This window comes from Coregonus lavaretus (genome assembly GCF_964263955.1).
Source record: "Coregonus lavaretus genome assembly, chromosome: 10".
NCBI classification, from domain to species: Eukaryota; Metazoa; Chordata; class Actinopteri; order Salmoniformes; family Salmonidae; genus Coregonus; species Coregonus lavaretus.
In genome coordinates, this window is record NC_139997.1 from 1,885,816 (window position 1) to 1,901,757 (window position 15,942).

The 15,942-nt window shown below is 43.0% G+C and overlaps 1 protein-coding gene across 1 annotated transcript in view; it reads right to left on the bottom strand.

The window, feature by feature from the left end:
- LOC311136531 (FSD1-like protein) overlaps window positions 1–15,942 on the bottom strand; it is a 66,502-nt gene that overhangs the window by 37,371 nt on the left and 13,189 nt on the right. Inside the window, exons 3-5 of the mRNA XM_084170693.1 lie at window positions 15,197–15,328; window positions 3,243–3,344; window positions 842–864 (exon numbers count right to left, since the gene is read on the bottom strand). Coding sequence (XP_084026819.1) covers window positions 842–864; window positions 3,243–3,344; window positions 15,197–15,328 — 257 coding nt within the window. The remainder of the gene's footprint in view (window positions 1–841; window positions 865–3,242; window positions 3,345–15,196; window positions 15,329–15,942) is intronic.

The following is a 15,942-nucleotide window of genomic DNA, read 5'->3' on the forward strand; positions in this document are numbered from 1 at the left end:
GCAATAAATAAAGTTTGACAAAATAAAACATCGTCGAATGGATCAAAATGTTGTTGATCTTTAGAACATTTTCTCCTATCCATTAACACACGTCGCAATGCTTTTGTCGAATAAACCTGGGTCAGTGGAAACCTGCCTGATGTCACTTACCTTGGGGTCAGCAACAGCAAACAAAGACTCACACACGTTGACACACTACATACATGTACAGGTCAACTACATGTTACTGATGTCCGACCAGATAGCTGACTACATGTTACTGATGTCCAACCAGATAGCTGACTACATGTTACTGATGTCCAACCAGATAGCTGACTACATGTTACTGATGTCCAACCAGATAGCTGACTACATGTTACTGATGTCCAACCAGATAGCTGACTACATGAATAAGACAACAACAACTACAAAGACGTTATGTTAGTAAAGCACATAGAACAAGACCTCTAACTATTTGATCAGATAGGACTCTAAACCGTGCACTAAGCTAGGCATCTCACACCACTGCAGCATGACACCAGGCATATCCACTGCCTGGAAACCCGACATTGGAATTGCATTGAATTTGATGTTGGGCAGAAATGAGCGTTTGAATCAGGGACGTTTCCTCATACACAGCCTCTACATAGGGCCGAAGACTAGGGTTTTTAGTTTTAGTGAGGTCCGGAAGGAAGCTAAAAAAATATCATTTTCTACAACATTGTGGCTTGTAGAGGTCGTGAGAGGAAACGTTCCTGATTCAAAACAGTCATTTCTGTCCGACTTAGAATTCGATGCATTTCAACGTCGGGTTTCCATGCAAGCATGTCCAGAGACAAGAGAAGAGAAGAGCGTACCGTACCTATCTTTGATCTGCTTGGCAGCCTTGGAAGAAGAGGAAGAGGAAGAGGAGAGGAAGAGGAGGAGAGAGAAGAAGTGGGACTGTTAGTATCATCGAGATATACCATATGTTCTATATCTACAGTTAGTACAGCCATGCAGGCAAGGGATGGGGCTCAGCAGATGGATTGGACACACCCACACAAGCATGTTCTCCCAACTGACGCACGCAGTGGGAAGCTGAGGAGAGCATGGTGAACGTCGTCACACAGAAAAGCAGCGTGACTGTAAACTTCAGATTCTGTTACTGTATTATTGGAAATTGAGAAGGAAAATCACGTTTGTTAGTTTAGGAGAATACTATTCTTCATAGTATCAATACTTTGAAAGTGATTCAAAAATAACCAAACAAACTCCATGTAGTTTCAGTTGAAGACATACTACCACCTACGATAGCTGTATGAGGCTGCCGACCCGTAAAACAACGTTGACCTTCATTCACTTCCTGGTAGTCCTTGTCAGCTGATCACATTCAAATAGTGTTATTGTCTAAGGCTTACATATGGAGTGAATTCAGCGCCAACGAATTGTATTTGAATTCCATAATTTAGAATTTGTATTAGGACATTGAATTAGATTATTATTATTTTTATTAATTTGTAATGCACAATTTAATTTTATATTCAAATGCAATATTTATATATTGCATTCATTGTCTGTGTATCAAGTTTACAAACGATAATTTTAAGTTGATCAAAGTTTCATATATTCAACTTCTCAGATGCGTTCAGATTCAGTTTTCAGATTCAGATTCAAAACCAGAGACAACATCCTGGTACTTTGCAGGCCAGGCAAAGTAGAGGAGAATAGAGAATTAAAACGCTCACTGTGGTGAACAGAAGCTTCTTGCGGTTTCTGAAGCCAATGTGGCATGTTAAATGTATTTTCTTCCTATGAATTTGGCTCTAGCATTTGAACCGTTTAGGCTATAAGCTATTATGACCCCATTCCTGAAAGCTGAGACTCGCTGGAGCGTGGATGTGCCTTCGGTTCCCCTCTATGGTGATCACAGGCCGCTTTAGAAGGGAGTGTCACAAAACCCACAATTTGGCCCCCATAAGAATACAGTTGAATAGCCTTGTCATCGCCCTTCTTTCCACTTGAGTTCAAGCCTAGGCGTTGGTCCTGTGACTTGGATGGGTCTCTTCAAGGAGGAGGTCAAAGGGGGGTGAAGTGCAACACAGGTGGTTCGGTGACCACGCTCGTGTGATAAGCAACTTGTCTGAGACCTGAAAAGTAGCATTGTCTGGTGCACAGGAGACCTGAATTAGAATCCCATCAGTCAAACTAACACGTCTTCAGGTCTCAGGCAAGGTTGCTCATCACATGCATGGATCACCACACCACCTCTGTTCCACTCATTAAAATGGGGCACAGATCCTTTCTGCTTCTGTTTGCCACAGAAAGTAGTGTTTAGTACCCAGTCAGTTATATTGGTATGAGGTCAAACGGGGGGGTGACATGTAACCGAGGTGGTAATGATGAACCACGATCTTCACACAAGTAACCTTGCTGGAGACTTGAAGACTTGCGTTAGCTTCCTGAACTCGTCCATATTGGCTTTAGCTAAGTGGGCTAACACAGTCTTGTGACATGCAGGAGACCTGGGTTGAACCCAGTCAGTCACAAGAGAAAGATTAAATAGTGAGTGGAAAGGCTATCCTTAAAAAGGGCGATGACAGGGCTATTCAACTGTATTATTTTGTGACACTCCCTTCTAACGTGGCCTTTGATAATCATAGAGGGGAATTATTCCAGAAAGTCTCAGCTTTCAGGAATGGGGTCATAATAGCTTATAGCCGAAACGGTTCAAACGCTAGAGCCAAATTCATAGGAAGAAAATACATTCAACATGCCACATTGGCTTCAGAAACCGCAAGAAGCTTCTGTTCACCACAGTGAGCGTTTTAATTCTCTGTTCTCCTCTACTTTGCCTGGCCTGCAAAGTACCAGGATGTTGTCTCTGGTTTTGAATCTGAATTTAGAGAACTGAATTTGAAAACTGAATCTGAATGCATCTGAGAAGTTGAATATATGAAACTTTGATAAACTTGATACACAGACAATGAATGCAATATCTACCATATTGAAACTGAATATATAAATATTGAATTTGAATATTCAATTCAATTCAATTTGAAAACTGAATGCAATATTCACTCAATTCAGTTTCAAATCATGAAATACAAGTTCAATTGATGAATTCAATGATTAAATTTGTGCATTAAATAAAACAATATTACATTCAAATTCAACATCCTAATACAAATTCGAAATGATGGAATTCTGATTTCTGTTGGCACTGAAATGGCTCCATACTTGTTTTTGTCTGAGGCCGAGGCCGAGAGACCAGCCGCCTCTACCTTAGTGAACTCGTCCTCGTCTTTCATATCCAGAGCTTTGTTGGCAAACTCCAGCAGCTCCTCTGCACTCTTCAAGGCACTGCCGCTCTGCGTCAGTTGATGCTATGGAACAAACAGGGGGAAAGGACATTTGAGAAGGGTGATCTGTTACAATACCGAATGTAATTTACCTCGATACCTTATGTTGGAGACCTGATTAAAATAGAACAAACTAAAACGATCCACTAAATACATTATATACTGTGCCTTGCAAAAGTATTCATCCCCCTTGGCGTTTTTCCTATTTTGTTGCATTACAACCTGTAATTTAAATTGATTTTTATTTGGATTTCAAGTAATGGACATACACAAAATATTCCAAATTGGTGAAGTGAACTGCAAAAAATAACTTTTTTAAAAAAATTCTAAAAAATAACGGAAAAGTGGTGCGTGCATATGTATTCACCCTCTTTGCTATGAAGCCCCTAAATAAGATCTGGTGCAACCAATTACCTTCAGAAGTCACATAATTAGTTAAATAAAGTCCACCTGTGTGCAATCTAAGTGTCACATGATCTGTCACATGATCTCAGTATATATACACCTGTTCTGAAAGGCCCCAGAGTCTGCAACACCACTAAGCAAGGGACACCACCAAGCAAGCGGCACCATGAAGACCAAGGAGCTCTCCAAACAGGTCAGGGACAAAGTTGTGGAGAAGTACAGATCAGGGTTGGGTTATAAAAATATATCCGAAACTTTGAACATCCTATGGAACACCATTAAATCCATTATTAAAAAATGGAAAGATTATGGCAGCACAACAAACCTGCCAAGAGAGGGCCGCCCACCAAAACTCACGGACCAGGCAAGGAGGGCATTCATCAGAGAGGCAACAAAGAGACCAAAGATAACCCTGAAGGAGCTGCAAAGCTCCACAGCGGAGATTGGAGTATCTGTCCATAGGACCACTTTAAGCCGTCCACTCCACAGAGCTGAGCTTTACGGAAGATTGGCCAGAAAAAAGCCATTGCTTAAAGAAAAAAATAAGCAAACACGTTTGGTGTTCGCCAAAAGGCATGTGGGAGACTCCCCAAACATATGGAAGAAGGTACTCTGGTCAGATGAGACTAAAATTGAGCTTTTTGGCCATCAAGGAAAACGCTATGTCTGGCGCAAACCCAACACCTCTCATCACCCCAAGAACACAATCCCCACAGTGGAGCATGGTGGTGGCAGCATCATGCAGTGGGGATGTTTTTCATTGGCAGGGACTGGGAAACTGGTTAGAACTGAAGGAATGATTAATGGCGCTAAATACAGGGAAATTCTTGAGGGAAACCTGTTTCAGTCTTCCAGAGATTTGAGACTGGGACAGAGGTTCACCTTCCAGCAGGACAATGACCCTAAGCATACTGCTAAAGCAACACTCAAGTGGTTTAAGGGGAAACATTTAAATGTCTTGGAATGGCCTAGTCAAAGCCCAGACCGCAATCCAATTGAGAATCTGTGGTATGACTTAAAGATAGCTGTACACCAGCGGAACCCATCCAACTTGAAGGAGCTGGAGCAGTTTTGCCTTGAAGAATGGGCAAAAATCCCAGTGGCTAGATGTGCCAAGCTTATAGAGACATACCCCAAGAGACTTGCAGCTGTAATTCCTGCAAAAGGTGGATCTACAAAGTATTGACTTTGGGGGGGGGGGGGGGGGGGGGGGGGTGAATAGTTATGCGCGTTCAGGTTTTCCGTTTTTTTGTCTGAATGATTGTTTGTTTCACAAAAAAAATTATTTTGCATCTTCAAAGTGGTAGGCATGTTGTGTAAATCAAATGACACAAACCCTCCAAAAAAATCCATTTTAATTCCAGGTTGTAAGGCAACAAAATAGGAAAAATGCCAAGGGGGGTGAATACTTTCGCAAGCCACTGTATACACTAACGGTGAAAAGTTTTAGAACACCTACCCATTCAAGGGTTTTTCTTTATTTGTACTATTTTCTACATTGTAGAATAATAGTGAAGACATCAAAACTATATTTTATATTTGAGATTCTACAAATAGCCACCCTTTGCCTTGATGACAGCTTTGCACACTCTTGGCACACTCTTGGCATTCTCTCAACCAGCTTCACCTGGAATGCTTTTCCAACAGTCTTGAAGGAGTTCCCACATATGCTGAACACTTGTTGGCTGCTTTTCCTTCAGTCTGCGGTCACACTCATCCCAAACCATCTCAATTTGGTTGAGGTCGGGGGATTGTGGAGGCCAGGTCATCTGATGCAGCACTCCATCACTCTCCTTCTTGGTCAAATAGCCCTTACACAGCCTGGAGGTGTGTTGGGTCATTGTCCTGTTGAAAAACAAATGATATTCCCACTAAACCCAAACCAGATGGGATGGTGTATCGCTGCAGAATGCCGTGTAGCCATGCTGGTTAACTGTGCCTTGAATTCTAAATAAATCACAGACAGTGTCACCAGCAAAGCACCCCCACACCATAACACCTCCTCCTCCATGCTTTACGGTGGGAAATACACATGCGGATATCATCCGTTCACCCACACCGCATCTCACAAAGACACAGCGGATGGAACCAAAAATCTCCAATTTGGACTCCAGACCAAAGGACACATTTCCACCGGTCTCATGTTTCTAAGCCCAAGCAAGTATCTTCTTCTTATTGGTGTCCTTTAGTAGTGGTTTCTTTGCAGCAATTCGACCATGAAGGCCTGATTCACGCAGTCTCCTCTGAACAGTTGATGTTGAGATGTGACTGTTACTTGAACTCTGTGAAGCATTTATTTGGGCAGCAATTTCTTAGGCTGGTAACTCTAATGAACTTATCCTCTGCAGCAGAGGTAACTCTGGGTCTTCCATTCCTGTGGCGGTCCTCATGAGAGCCAGTTTTATCATAGCTCTTGATGTTTTTTGCGACTGCACTTGAAGAAACTTTCAAAGTTCTTGAAATGTTCCGTATTGACTGACCTTCATGTCTTAAAGTATAATGAACTGTCGTTTCTCTTTGCTTATTTGAGCTGTTCTTGCCATAATATGGACTTGGTCTTTTACCAAATAGGGCTATCTTCTGAATACCCTCCCTACCTTGTCACAACACAACTGATTGGCTCAAAAATTCCACAAATTAACTTTTAAAAAGGCACACCTGTTAATTGAAATGCATTCCAGGTGACTACCTCATGAAGCTGGTTGAGAGTATGCAAAGCTGTCATCAAGGCAAAGGGTGGCTACTTTGAAGAATCTCAAATATAAAATATATTTTGATTTGTTTAACACTTTTTTGGTCACTACATGATTCCATATGTGTTATTTGATAGTTTTGATGTCTTCACTATTATTCTACAATGTAAATAAAGATAAACCCTTGAATGAGTAGTGTTCTAAAACTTTTTACCGGTAGTGTACTTCGTAAACAACATGTGTATATACACTACCGTTCAAAAGTTTGGGGTCACTTACACATTTCCTTGTTTTCGAAAGAAAAGCAATTTTTTTGTCCATTAAAATAACATCAAATTGATCAGAAATACAGTGTAGACATTGTTAATGTTGTAAATGGCTATTGTAGCTGGAAACGGCTGATTTTTTATGGAATATCTACATAGGCGTTCAGAGGCCCATTATCATCAACCATCAGTCCTGTGTTCCAATGGCACGTTGTGTTTGCTAATCCAAGTTTGTCATTTTAAATGGCTAATTGATCATTAGAAAACCCTTTTGCAATTATGTTAGCACAGCTGAAAACTGTTGTTCTGATTAAAGAAGCAATAAAACTGGCCTTCTTGAGACTAGTTGAGTATCTGGAGCATCAGCAATTGTGGGTTCGATTACAGGATCAAAATGGCCAGAAACAAATAACTTTCTTCTAAAACTCGTCAGTCTATTCTTGTTCTGAGAAATGAAGGCTATTCCATGTGAGAAATTGCCAAGAAACTGAAGATCTCGCACTTCGCAATAACAGTGCTTACAGTTGACCAGGGAAGCTCTAACCAGAATAAAAAGAGGAGTGGGAGGCCCCGGTGCACAACTGAGCAAGAGGACAAATACATTACGCCTCACAGGTCCTCAACTGGCAGCTTCATTAAATAGTACCCGCAAAACACCAGTCTCAACGTCAACAGTGAAGAGGAGACTCCGGGATGCTGACCTTCTAGGCAGAGTTGCAAAGAAAAAGCCATATCTCAGACTGGTCAATAAAAAGAAAAGATTAAGATGGGCAGTCTGAGATATGGCTTTTTCTTTGCAACTCTGCCTAGAAGGTCAGCATCCCGGAGTCGCCTCTTCACTGTTGACGTTGAGACTGGTGTTTTGCGGGTACTATTTAATGAAGCTGCCAGTTGAGGACCTGTGAGGCGTCTGTTTCTCAAACTAGACACTAATGTATTTGTCCTCTTGCTTATTTAATGAAGTCTCTGCTGAGTCAGACTGAGGCTGTGTCCCAAAGGGCACCCTATATACAGGGCTCTGGTCAAAAGTAGTGCACTACATAGGGAATAGGGTGCCATAAGGTTCTGGTCAAAAGTAGTGCACTACATAGGGAATAGGGTGCCATAGGGTTCTGGTCAAAAGTAGTGCACTACATAGGGAATAGGGTGCCATAGGGCTCTGGTCAAAAGTAGTGCACTACATAGGGAATAGGGTGCCATTTTGGATGCACCTGAGGCTGAACAGTCTCTCATAACTGTCCTTCCTACAGGACAAAGTTAGCTACAAGGTCTTCTAATGGTCAGCTATCAGAAAAACGACCAGCTGCTATTGCTAAGCCTCCTCTCAGGTTCCAGGGACCCCAAGGAGAGAGGACCAGAGAGGGGGAAAGGTAACAGAGAGTACCCCAAGGAGAGAGGACCACAGCAGGGGGAAAGGTAACTAAACACCTGCTTGGTTGGGGAAGGCTAGCTGAGCTCACAGTGACACAATAACGTTTTGGTTCATCAGCTGACAGACAAACTCATAACAATGGTAAATGCTGGTAAAACAGCTTAAAGGGTAGCTCTTGGAAAAAACGCATTAAAAGGGAATACCAACTGTTAAAACGAATCATGAACAACATGGTTTAGTTTGCAGTCCTTCAAAAGAGTCTGTTATTTAAAGTTCTACTGACACGGATTTAATAACTTTGATGAAATAAAACAAACAGGTGTATATTTTTTCATTTACCTGATGAAAATATATGTTTCCATGGGTCACATGATGAGACATGAGTATGTGAGTTCAGTAGCCAGTTTATTAGGTATACCCATCTATTACCGGGTCGGACCCCCATTTTCCTCCAGAACAGCCTGAATTCTTCGGGGCATGGGAACGTTGCTCAATTGGTATCAAGGGACATAATGTGTGCCAGGAAAACATTTCCCACACCATTACACCACCGCCACCAGCCTGTACCGTTGAAACCAGGCAGGATGGGGCCATGCGACTCATGCTTACGCCAAATCCTGTCTCTGCCGTCAGCATGACGCAACAGGAACTGGGATTCGTCTGACCAGGCGATGTTTTTCCACTCCTCAATTGTCCAGTGTTGGTGATGGCGTGCCCACTGGAGCGTTCAATAGAACAGTAACTGAAAGCCTCAATGCCTGTCTGATCTGCTTTATATAGCAAGCCATGGCCATGTGACTCACTGTCTGTGAACCATTTTCGTGAACGGGGTGGTGTACCTAATAAACTGGACACTGAGTGTATATCATAATATATATCATATCATAATATAATATATGCCATTTAGCAGCCGCTTTTATCCAAAGCGACTTACAGTCATGCGTGCATAAATTTTACGTATGGGTGGTCCCGGGAATCGAACCCACTACCATTACAAGCTTGACGTAATGAGGACCAGCATACCAGGCAGTACTCACCCTCAGAGAGGGATAAAGGGGTAATCTCTCATTTGGGGGTAATTTCAGACACTTTTTTGTTCCTGCTCAATGGACTTAGAGAGTTGGCTAGAGAACTGCCAGAGCAGCACGATGACATCACACACCCCAGGCTGCCTGAGAGAGGGGGTGTACACTAACCAAGCACTACAACAACACCCGTAACTAATACCAGTGGTGAGGAGTGGTGTTACAGGGAGGAGGTTAGGAGTGGTGCCAGGTAAATAACCTCTCCCTCAACGTCAACAAAACGAAGGAGCTGATCGTGGACTTCAGGAGACAGCAAAGAGAGCACGCCCCCCCCATCCACATCGACAGGGCCGCAGAGGAGAGGTGTCAAAAGCTTGAAGTTCCTTGGCGTGCACATCACCGAGGACCTGAAATGGTCCCGTCACACAGACAGTGTGGTGAAGAAGGCACAACAGCAGGCTGAAGAAATTCAGTATGGCCCCTAAGACCCTCACAAACATTTACAGATGAAACAATTGAGAGCATCCTGTCGGGCTGTATCACCGCCTGGTACGGCAAATCCACAGTCCGCAACTGCAGGGCTCTCCAGAGGGTGGTGAGGTCAGCCCAACGCATCACCGGGGTCACACTGCCTGCCCTCCAGGACACCTACAGCACCCGATGTCACAGGAAAGCCAAGAAGATCACCAAGAACCTCAGCCACCCGAGCCACGGCCTGTTCACCCCGCTGCCATCTAGACAGAGACAGTACAGGTGCATCAAAGCCAGGACAGAGAGACTGATAAACAGCTTCTATCTTAAGGCCATCAGACTGTTAAACAGTCACCACTAGCCGGCCTCCGCCCAGTACCCTGCCCTGAACCTTAGACACTGTTACTAGCCGGCTACCACCCGGTACTCCACCCTGCACCTTAGAGACTGCTGCCCTATGTACATAGAGTCATTGAACACTGGTCACTTTAATAATGTTTACATACTGTTTTACCCACTTCATATGTACAGTGGGGAGAACAAGTATTTGATACACTGCCGATTCTGCAGGTTTTCCTACTTACAAAGCATGTAGAGGTCTGTAATTTTTATCATAGGTACACTTCAACTGTGAGAGATGGAATCTAAAACAAAAATCCAGAAAATCACATTGTATGATTTTTAGGTAATTAATTTGCATTTTATTGCATGACATAAGTATTTGATACATCAGAAAAGCAGAACTTAATATTTGGTACAGAAACCTTTGTTTGCAATTACAGAGATCATACGTTTCCTGTAGGTCTTGACCAGGTTTGCACACACTGCAGCAGGGATTTTGGCCTACTCCTCCATACAGACCTTCGGACTTTCAGACTTTCAGCTCCCTCCAAAGATTTTCTATTGGGTTCAGGTCTGGAGACTGGCTAGGCCACTCCAGGACCTTGAGATGCTTCTTACGGAGCCACTCCTTAGTTGCCCTGGCTGTGTGTTTCGGGTCGTTGTCATGCTGGAAGACCCAGCCACGACCCATCTTCAATGCTCTTACTGAGGGAAGGAGGTTGTTGGCCAAGATCTCGCGATACATGGCCCCATCCATCCTCCCCTCAATACGGTGCAGTCGTCCTGTCCCCTTTGCAGAAAAGCATCCCCAAAGAATGATGTTTCCACCTCCATGCTTCACGGTTGGGATGGTGTTCTTGGGGTTGTACTCATCCTTCTTCTTGGTGGTCCTCTGTAGCTCAGCTGGTAGAGCACGGCGCTTGTAACGCCAAGGTAGTGGGTTCGATCCCCGGGACCACCCATACACAAAAATGTATGCACGCACGACTGTAAGTCGCTTTGGATAAAAGCGTCTGCTAAATGGCATATTATTATTATTATTATTCTTCCTCCAAACACGGTGAGTGGAGTTTAGACCAAAAAGCTATATTTTTGTCTCATCAGACCACATGACCTTCTCCCATTTCTCCTCTGGATCATCCAGATGGTCATTGGCAAACTTCAGACAGGCCTGGACATGCGCTGGCTTGAGCAGGGGGACCTTGCGTGCGCTGCAGGATTTTAATCCATGACGGCGTAGTGTGTTACTAATGGTTTTCTTTGAGACTGTGGTCCCAGCTCTCTTCAGGTCATTGACCAGGTCCTGCCGTGTAGTTCTGGGCTGAACCCTCACCTTCCTCATGATCATTGATGCCCCACGAGGTGAGATCTTGCATGGAGCCCCAGACCGAGGGTGATTGACCGTCATCTTGAACTTCTTCCATTTTCAAATAATTGTGCCAACAGTTGTTGCCTTCTCACCAAGCTGCTTGCCTATTGTCCTGTAGCCCATCCCAGCCTTGTGCAGGTCTACAATTTTATCCCTGATGTCCTTACACAGCTCTCTGGTCTTGGCCATTGTGGAGAGGTTGGAGTCTGTCTGATTGAGTGTGTGGACCAGGGGCGGTGTGTTCATTAGGGCGATATGGGCGACGCACTGCCAAACGGGAAAAGGAAGGTTTTTTTTTCTAATCAATTATATCACGGCAACAGTAGTTATCAGTGTTCTAATCTAGACGTCTGATCTGCCACTAAATGTCCAATCAGGCTAAAGTCGTGCTTCAAATGTCCCCGCCCGTTTTGGGGCGATTTCAGTCAGGTTGAAAATCGCCCAGAAGTCTCTCATAGCCTCTAATGTAAAATCAATTTTTTTCAAATATCAGAGCTTTCAATACAATCTCTATGGGTTTCTGAGGGCTTGCACTTACGCGCTTTCGTCATACGTAACATAACCATGAACGTAACTAAGAAAAGAGCGGGTAGCCTCATCAATCAATTCACTACTACTGTCAAAATGGCTAGCCTTCAGTGCAACTCGATTGTCTCTTTGAAAGAAGTTCCTTTTTGTCGGCGAACAAATCAAGATAAATTGGCAACGAAACAATTAGGACCTCCCAGACCAAATTTAATAATTCAACAGGTTTCTACTAAGCAGAGTCGTGAACACTGTCTACGAGAATCGAGACGACCTCATAGAATGTTTTGAAGCCATTTGGACGGGTTCATTGGGTTCATTTTACCAGCCCACCGTGAGAGAGGCATCTGGCTACGTGAGGATGCTACATGATGAAGATTTTATTTTTTTCCTGCGGCTTTTTCACAAAATCATGCCCCACGTCGACATTCTGTACCAGAAGCTACAGAAGAAGGACATCGATGCTGTCTTTATCAAACGTGCCCTCGACAGCTTCACAAGCAGTGTGCAGGCCATAAGGTAAGATTAAACAATATCATTCGATCTTTCTCAAAGCAGAGCTTTATTTGAAAATGTATGCATGAAAGGAGACTGCATTTGTGTTTGAAATTACATTATTCTCATTATATATGGCCAGTGGTGTAATCTAGCTTATTTTATATACTATGTGTACTGTACAGTGGTGCTCATAAGTGTATGAACACATTCTAAAGTTGACTAAAAAGAGGAATAAAAAAATAAAAAAATCATCTTTTGGAAATTGATCTTAATGACTTAATTAAAAAAGTTGGAAAATCCAACCTTTAAGGACACCAATTTTCTTTTCTTTTTTATTCAACTTTAGCATGGGATCATAAGCTTATGAGCACCACTGTATACTGTGCTGAACATCCAGGCTATGTGAGACACAAAGGCTAACTTAAACACTAAAGACTTTATGCATCCCTGCCCATTTTAAGTGGAACTGAAGTATTTGTACTATACATGGATACATTGCATATACCTGTGCATCACATAGACAACAGTACTGTACAAAGCCAACAAACACATTGGTCTGTTTGCCTTCAGGGACTCCTCTCAACAGCAGCTGCAAGAAGCAACAGGAGCCAAAAGACCCAGAACAGCTTTGAGAGAAGAGGAGAAGCAGAGGCTGTCTGAAGAGGTCTGCAACACCATCCTGGATCACACCAAAGAAAGGTTCTCTTTCTCTGGCCACCTTGTGAGTGCTACCTTACTGCAAGCAGACATGTTTGAAAGGTACTGCCATTCATTTCCTGATGAGGCTCTGAATGCCACTGTGAATGCATACCCCATGCTGAGCAAGGCAAAGCTCAAGACAGAACTATCTCTGATCTATGAGAATCCTGAATTCAAGGGTTGCTGTGGTGCACTGGCACTGTACCAGGTTCTCATGAGCTACAACCTCCAGGAGACGTTCTCTGAGACTGTGACTCTGTTGAACATCCTCATAACTACTCCCATGACAACAGCTGAAGCTGAGAGATGTTTCTCAACTTTGACACGAGTTAAGACATTCCTGCGAAATTCAATGGGCCAGGAACGTCTGAATGCACTGGCCATGCTTTCCATGGAGAGGGAACTAGTCCTCAGCATGCCTGATTTCAATGAGAAAGTCATTGAACGCTTTGCTGTATTGAAACAGAGAAGAGAACAGTTTCAGTACAAGTAATGTAGCCTCTCTCTCTCTTTGTCCCTCCCTGTCTGTCTCTTTAACACACACACGCCCAAATCAGTTCACAGTTGATGTTGTTTAAAATAGTTATTTTTCATTTAAAAAAAAGTTTTTAAAAAAATAATCTGTTCATGTTCATTTTTACAAATCTATACAATTGGCCAGAATATGGTTGTTCATATTTACAAATCTATACAATTGGCCAGAATATGGTTGTTCGTTTTTACAAAGCCATACAGATAGCTGTGTTTACCTTTTCTAGAAATTACTTTCAAATTCTGTTTTCAGGCAAAATGTCTATCACTGTTCATTTTCACAAATCTATACAAGAGGGCAGAATATGGAAGTCTATAAAAATGTCTTATTACCAATAACTTGCATCAATGTTTTCAGTAGCCTCTATCAAAAGCTCCTGCTTGCTTGTTGTGAATTATGCTCAGGTGCACATATTTCCAATTCAACCATGAGGCAAAAAATGTGGTAAAAGCTCTTGTTGATCCTGCAATCTGAACAAATACCAAGATGCTGTATTTTCAGCTGATATTTCATTTGTTTATGGAAATGCATATTGTTTATGCAGTGTTGAGGAATGTGAAAGAACACCCTTGATTATTTTTACTGTGATAACTTATTTTGATTTTGTAAGCCAACACTTTTGAGATCAGTCAATAAATGCTTCTGGTATTGACTTATATGCTGCCCCTGTCTTCATGTTGTTGCTGGACATATCTTTTTAAAAATGTGTGTAGGTCACCTAAATCATCAGAAAAATTGCCCCCCCTGAGAATTTTTTCAGGAGCCGCCACTGGTGTGGACAGGTGTCTTTTATACAGGTAACGAGTTCAAACAGGTGCAGTTAATGAGTGGAGAACAGGAGGGCTTCTTAAAGAAAAACTAACAGGTCTGTGAGAGCCGGAATTCTTACTGGTTGGTAGGTGATCAAATACTTATGTCATGCAATAAAATGCAAATTAATTACTTAAAAATCATACAATGTGATTTTCTGGATTTTTTTAGATTCCGTCTCTCACAGTTGAAGTGTACCTATGATAAACATTACAGACCTCTACATGCTTTGTAAGTAGGAAAACCTGCAAAATCGTCAGTGTATCAAATACTTGTTCTCCCCACTGTACATACTGTATTCTAGTCATGGTTCATCCAATATATACACACTCACCGGCCAGTTTGTTACACGAAAATGGTTCGCTCCTACAGACAGTAGCCGTGGTTTGCTATATAAAGCAGGCAGACAGGCTTCGGGAAATTCAGTGTTGGGTCAGGGGTTAGGGGTTAGGGGTCAGGTACCTGTAGTTCATGTGCCTTCTTGGCCCCCTCCTGTTTGATGGTGTTGGGTTAGGGGTTAGGGGTTAGGGGTCAGGGGTCAGGTACCTGTAGTTCATGTGCCTTCTTGGCCCCCTCCTGTTTGAAGGTGTTGGGTCAGGGGTTAGGGGTTAGGGGTCAGGTACCTGTAGTTCCTGTGCCTTCTTGGCCCCCTCCTGTTTGATGGTGTTGGGTTAGGGGTTAGGGGTCAGGTACCTGTAGTTCATGTGCCTTCTTGGCCCCCTCCTGTTTGAAGGTGTTGGGTTAGGGGTTAGGGGTTAGGGGTTAGGGGTTAAGGGGTCAGGGGTCAGGTACCTGTAGTTCCTGTGCCTTCTTGGCCCCCTCCTGTTTGATGGTGTTGGGTTAGGGGTTAGGGGTTAGGGGTCAGGTACCTGTAGTTCCTGTGTCTTCTTGGCTCCCTCCTGTTTGATGTTGTTGGTCATGCTCTCCTTCATCTCAACCAGGACGGCGAATAACGTATCAAACTCCTCCTCCAGGTCTGACACTACTTGTGTGGAGTTCACCTGTCAACCATCACACATAGTGATACACCTGTCAACAATCACACATAGTGATACACCTGTCAACAATCACACATAGTGATACACCTGTCACAATCACACATAGTGATACACCTGTCAACAATCACACATAGTGATACACCTGTCACAATCACACATAGTGATACACCTGTCACAATCACACATAGTGATACACCTGTCACAATCACACATAGTGATACACCTGTCAACAATCACACATAGTGATACACCTGTCACAATCACACATAGTGATACACCTGTCACAATCACACATAGTGATACACCTGTCACAATCACACATAGTGATACACCTGTCACAATCACACATAGTGATACACCTGTCACAATCACACATAGTGATACACCTGTCAACAATCACACATAGTGATACACCTGTCACAATCACACATAGTGATACACCTGTCACAATCACACATAGTGATACACCTGTCACAATCACACATAGTGATTCACCTGTCACAATCACACATAGTGATACACCTGTCACAATCACACATAGTGATACACCTGTCACAATCACACATATTGATTCACCTCGTAACCCAGAACCATATCTCTGCATCGCGAGAGTCTAC